Genomic DNA, 2,203 nt, shown 5'->3' on the forward strand with positions numbered 1-2,203 from the left:
TGACCCCATCAAGTATATATTAGCTCAACCACTTTTGTCAGTGCATTTAGCCAAATGGGCCCTATTGCTACAAGAGTTTGAAATCACATTTGTGTCACAAAAGGCTATTAAAGGGCAAGCAATGGCTGACTTAGCAAATCATCCTATCCCTGACGATTGGGTCCTCTTGGATGATCTACCGGATGAGGATGTATTCTATGCAAGCATCTCTCATAACTGGTGTATGTTTTTTGATGGAGCCGCACGTCGAGATTGAGCTGGAGCGGGAGTGGTTTTCGTATCACCGGAAGGAGATGTACTTCCATTCTCCTTCACCCTTACCAAAAAATATTCCAACAATATAACTGAGTATCAAGCATTGATACTTGGTTTAGAAGCAGCGATGGATAGAAATATTCGCTATCTCCGAGTTTTGGTGATTCACAACTAATAATCAATCAACTACTCAGGTTGTACGAAGTAAAAGAAGCCAGAGTTGAATCCGTACTACTAGTACGCTTGGAGGCTGATGGGTCGGTTCTTTTCCATCACATAAGAACATGTCCCAAGGACACATAATCAACAGGCCGACGCCCTTGCTAGTTTGGCTTCGACACTTACTTTTCCCGATCAAGTCCTCAAGACGGAGATATGCAAAACATGGGTCATCCCTCCGATCTTCTCCCTTGAGGAAGAACCCCAAGTTCAGGATGCCATGAAAAGAGAGGATGTGGACGTCTTCAACACTCAAGTTGAAAAAGACTCGCACTCGGTCGATGAGGGGGAAGAGGAAATGCAAACAAACGTTCAAATGGGAGATTGGAGGATACCCCTTATTTTTATCTAGAACATGGAAAGCTTCCAGAAGATTCCAAAAGGAAACTAGATGTTTGTCGTCATGCCTCTAGATTCGTGTACTACAAAGGAACGTTATATAGAAGATCTTTCGAAGACGTATGGCTTCGCTGCTTGGATCAAACAGAAGCGACGAAAACAATGGAGGAAGCTCACGAAGGAAGTTGCGGAGCCCATCAATCCGGACCTAAGCTCCATTTTCAGATTAAACAAATGAGATATTACTGGCCGACCATGGTGCATGATTGTATGGATTACGCAAAGCAGTGTCAAGCATGTCAGTTTAATGCCAACTTCTTCATCAGCCACCTGAACTCCTACATCCTACTGTTGCATCATGTCGTTTGATGCTTGGGGGCTTGATGTAGTTTGACCAATGATCAAGTCGTTAGGTGGACATCAGTGCATATTAGCAGCGACTGACTACTTCTCTAAGTGGGCGGAAGCAATTTCGCGTAAGGAGGTGAAGAAGGAGACCATCATTGACTTTCTTAAGATGCATATAATACATCGCTATGGGGTTCCTCGATCCATCACGACTGATAATGGAAAGAACTTTAGCAATAAGGCACTGGATAGATTTTGCATGGAATTTGGCTTTCGGCGACATAAGTCCACGATGTACAATGCGCCGGCAAACGGTTTGGCAGAAGCATTCAACAAAACACTTTGTAATCTATTGAAGAAAATTGCCAACTCTTCTAAGAAGACTTGGCATGAAAAGTTGGGTGAAGCCATATGGGCTTACCGCACGACATATTGAACGCCAAGGCGTCTACGGTACTGAAGTCGTCTTGCCTCTAGAACAACAGATACCCTCGCTTAGAGTCGCTTTACAGGAAGGACAAACCGAGGAGGAGAGCCACAAGTTGAGGCTCCAAGAGCTGGAAGCACTAGACAAAAAAAGGCTAGATGCACAACAATGTTTAGAATGTTATCAAGATAGAATTGCAAAATCTTTCAATAAGAAGATTCATCAGCGGTCTTTTCAAGTTGGAGATCTAGTTCTTGCAGTTAGAAGGCCTATCAACATCACTATGAAGATGGGAGACAAATTTACAACAAAGTGGGATGGGCCTTACGTCGTCCAAGAGGTCATAGCATTGGTGCTTGCAAAATCATTGGCGAAGATTGTGTTCGAGTTGGTCCGATAAACAACAAATATCTTAAACGATACTATCCTTGAGATGTTTGTCTGTACCCTCAGCCAAATGTTGGGGGCAAAGTGAACTATGCATGACTTGATTCCTCTAAGGATACGTATTTACATTACCTTCTACTTTCACACCCATCTATTCCATCACATGAGTCTGTGTGAATAGTCACGCTATTTACAGGAGAGCCAACTTGTGATAAAACAACTTCACGC

General features: G+C 43.2%; 1 protein-coding gene across 1 annotated transcript; it reads left to right on the forward strand.

Annotated features, from left to right (window-relative positions):
* Positions 1-1,210: 1,210 nt before the first annotated feature.
* LOC139883162 (uncharacterized) lies at positions 1,211-1,988 on the forward strand. Its single transcript, XM_071867378.1, has 2 exons — positions 1,211-1,455; positions 1,520-1,988. The coding sequence occupies exons 1-2, from the start codon at positions 1,211-1,213 to the stop codon at positions 1,986-1,988; spliced, it is 714 nt and encodes a 237-aa protein (XP_071723479.1).
* Positions 1,989-2,203: the final 215 nt, after the last annotated feature.

Source organism: Rutidosis leptorrhynchoides, unplaced genomic scaffold (genome assembly GCF_046630445.1).
Source record: "Rutidosis leptorrhynchoides isolate AG116_Rl617_1_P2 unplaced genomic scaffold, CSIRO_AGI_Rlap_v1 contig362, whole genome shotgun sequence".
Lineage (NCBI taxonomy): Eukaryota > Viridiplantae > Streptophyta > Magnoliopsida > Asterales > Asteraceae > Rutidosis > Rutidosis leptorrhynchoides.

Excerpts from the sequence above, each read along its gene's own strand:
- LOC139883162 (XM_071867378.1), top strand. The coding sequence starts at position 1,211 with ATGATCAAGTCGTTAGGTGGACATCAGTGCATATTAGCAGCGACTGAC. Across the intron at positions 1,456-1,519 it reads CGGCGACATAAGTCCACGAT|AAAATTGCCAACTCTTCTAA; the intron begins GTACAATGCGCC and ends AATCTATTGAAG.